This window comes from Musa acuminata, chromosome BXJ3-5 (genome assembly GCF_036884655.1).
Source record: "Musa acuminata AAA Group cultivar baxijiao chromosome BXJ3-5, Cavendish_Baxijiao_AAA, whole genome shotgun sequence".
NCBI classification, from domain to species: domain Eukaryota; kingdom Viridiplantae; phylum Streptophyta; class Magnoliopsida; order Zingiberales; family Musaceae; genus Musa; species Musa acuminata.
Genome location: NC_088353.1, coordinates 39,140,657 through 39,143,918, shown reverse-complemented (window position 1 = coordinate 39,143,918; position 3,262 = coordinate 39,140,657). Strand labels below are relative to the sequence as shown.

Here is a 3,262-nt window from a genome sequence, read left to right as displayed (position 1 = left end):
CTTGATTCAACTGTAATTTCTCATGAACTACCTTATGACGGTTATGTAGTACGTTGGTCACATATTTTTAGGGAAGCCAACAGTAAGACTCAAACTGTATATTGGATAAGCTTCGGAGGGATGAAAATTATGGTGACTTTATTTTGGATCATGATTTACTTTCTTGTCTTAAAAAAGAATAACTGCTATATGGCAGTTTAAACCTTTAGATTAGTGATTGTTGATTGTCCACGTGTCAAGAGCTCATAGGTTATACCAAGTATTTTTGGCTTAAAACTAATTAATGTCTTAATTACATTAAAAACCGGTATAAATATGTTTAATTTTATTGACTACTAAGAAGTCAAAATCGTAGAAGGAAACCAAAGTCAGGGTTGTGCTGCTAAGCAATTGATTTAAGATGACTTACATACCCTTTTTTGGGGCTAAAATCGAGTAGAATTTTCAAGTATAAGTAGGGGTATTCTCGTCAAATAGGATACAGTGCGTGGCCGCTAACGTTTGGAAGCGGTTGCCAGTTTCCGTCTTCTACGTGTTGCCTGCTATTTATATGATCTCGTGCCGCTCCCTTCGCTGCCTTCCTTTCCGACTTCCTTTCTCTCTCTCTCTCTCTGTAAATAGCTTCTCGTTAGGAGGACGGCTAAGGAGATGGATCTCGAAAACCATAGGAATGGCGAAGCCCTAAAGACCACGCAGTACCCGCTGCTTTCCTTTGACACGACGATGGATAGCAGTTCCTCCTCCCCTGCCCCGTTTGGCAGCGACCCTTCCAGCCCCGGCCGTGCCGCTGGCTACTACTTCAGCTGTCCCGCCAGCCCCGTCCACTACGTCCTCTCCTCTCCTCCTTACTCCTTCTCCTCCTCACCCACCGCCGACCCGGTGGCGGCCGACGAGGCCCCCGCCTCCGGGAACTTCGAGTTCGACGGCGCGGACCCCGGCGGGACGATGACCTCCGCCGACGAGCTCTTCCTTAACGGCCTGATCCGCCCGATCAAGGTCCACTCTCACGTCCTGCGCCCGCGACCACTCCCGCCGCTGATGGATTTTGGTGACGAGGACGACGAGGAAGGAGAGGAGAAGGAGTGGCAGGAAAAGGAGGAGGGGAGGGGACGGAATCTGACGTTTCGGAGCAGATCCGTCCATCGGAGGACCAGATCCATGTCGCCCCTTCGAAGCCCTCGGTTCCAGTGGCAAGAAGACGAGGACGAGAAGCAAGAAGCGGTGAAGGAGCACGAGGTGTTCGACCCGGATCCTAAGGAAGCATCGCCAACGCCGCCGGAGTCGGCGTCATCCTCGCGCTCATCATCCTCTTCTTCGGGCGGCAGGAACTCCAAAAGATGGATCTTTCTCAAAGATCTCCTCCTCTACCGAAGCAAAAGCGAAGGGAGCGGGCGGGGGAACGGCAAGGAAAAGGAAAAGTTCTGGCACTCGATCTCCTTCTCCCCGTCGTCCAAACCGAAGGCCCCACTGCCGCCATCTCCGGCGACGGCGGGGACGTCAGCTTCGTCACCGGCACAGGAGCAGAACAAGACAAAGCCGTCGCAGAGGCCAGCGAACGGGATAGGGAGGCGACGTGGCGCCACCGCTGCTGCGGCGGCGGCGGCGGCTTCTCCATCGGCACACGAGCGGCACTACACGGCGAACCGAGCCCAGTCGGAGGAGATGAGGCGGCGGACATTCCTGCCGTACCGCCAGGGTCTCCTAGGCTGCTTGGGCTTCAGTTCCCGAAGCTACACCACCATCAATGGCCTCGCCAAGGCCCTCAATCCCGTCTCCTCCGGGTAAACGCCCAATCCTCAATCCAAGCTCCGTATAGCATAAAAGAACCAACTTTAAGCTCTGTTGTTAACGTAAGTTTAGTGATGATGTCTTCACTTGTGATCCATCTACTCACTGTCAACTTTCATCTGCATGGAAACGAGATGTATCGCTGTATCAATTTTTGGTGAATTGTTGTATGGATTGCAACAATATAAAAACATAGATGTTGATATTATTCTTGCTTCAATGCTTTGCTCACCCAAGTTTTGTTGCATCTGCTCCTCCACATGTGGTGCAATCAATGGTTGTACTGTGTACTTTTGTCGGACATATTACACAAAAGACAGTGAGAGACTGTCGTTATTTTCGAATCATACATAGCTGATGCACTAAGGTGGAAGGAGGGACCGAGTGAGAGATGGAGGGCAGTACATTAGGGGAGATGTCCCTCTCCCTTGTATGCATTAGATCTTGGTGGGTTTGTGCCATGCCATTATGCTACCTTGTCTCCATGTCTTGTGGGACCTCAGCACACCTCACTCCCAAATGAGTCTACACTGGCCATTAAATGCTCCATATGTTCTATCATTCTCTTCGAGCTTGCATGCCACTGTACGTGGCTGCGGCATGAACATTTATGCTAAGGATGATGATGAGGTGAGGAGGGATTCTTAAAACCTACGTGACGGGGCGCTCTATCACTCTCTTTCCTGTAGCTGTATTGTACCGTTCGATACATCGTATTGTATTAATATCGAGCATTCATCGTTACGATACGGTATGACAGACCCTGGTTATAATTATAATATCAAAGTTAAGGTTATGAGTCTTGTAAACTATCTGTATTAGTAAAAGCATGGGGCACATTACTTAACTATTTTGTAAGTTTTAATAATTAAGTTACATTGATTTTCTTATTATTGTTTGATACTCTTATACTTGGCGGTTAGGGTGTGAACAACTTAGGATTAATCAGGAAGATATCATGACAATTAGAGAATAAACTAGTAGCTCTGGTAATATTCTGGAGGAGACTCTCAATAGTAAGGCATTGACACAAGAAGATCAAAAATATTATATGATTAATAGGTTAATAGAATTGGTGAAGGTGAAGAGACAATCTAAATAACTGAAGTAATTATTGGCTTAAGGATAGGAGGTGGTGCAATGAGCAACTCGAGGACATGATATTATAATATCAGCAAGTGAGACGTTTAGAAAAAATGATCCACCCATCTTTAAAGTGAATACAGATCTACTAATAGCTAAGGAGTGGATAAAAAATATTAAGAAAATCTTTGGGTATGCAAAGATTTCAGATGAAGATAAAGTAAAGTTATTTGTGTAATTTATATACTGTGAAAGGATGTCGATGGGATGCAAGAAAGGGGGATTACAAATGTTGAATAAATAACTTAAGAAAGATTCAAAGGTATCTTTTATCAAAAGTATTTCAATGTAGCTCATTAATATGCTAAAATAGTATAATTTGTTAACCTCA

General features: G+C 46.1%; 1 protein-coding gene across 1 annotated transcript; it reads left to right on the top strand.

Annotated features, from left to right (window-relative positions):
• The first annotated feature begins 505 nt into the window (after nt 1–505).
• On the top strand, nt 506–2,008 carry LOC135638157 (uncharacterized). The gene has a single exon (XM_065151133.1). It carries the CDS (start codon nt 649–651, stop codon nt 1,783–1,785), a length of 1,137 nt encoding a protein of 378 aa, XP_065007205.1. The 5' UTR covers nt 506–648; the 3' UTR covers nt 1,786–2,008.
• The last annotated feature ends 1,254 nt before the right edge of the window (nt 2,009–3,262 follow it).

Coding starts and splice junctions, on each gene's coding strand:
- LOC135638157 (XM_065151133.1), top strand. CDS start 649: ATGGATCTCGAAAACCATAGGAATGGCGAAGCCCTAAAGACCACGCAG.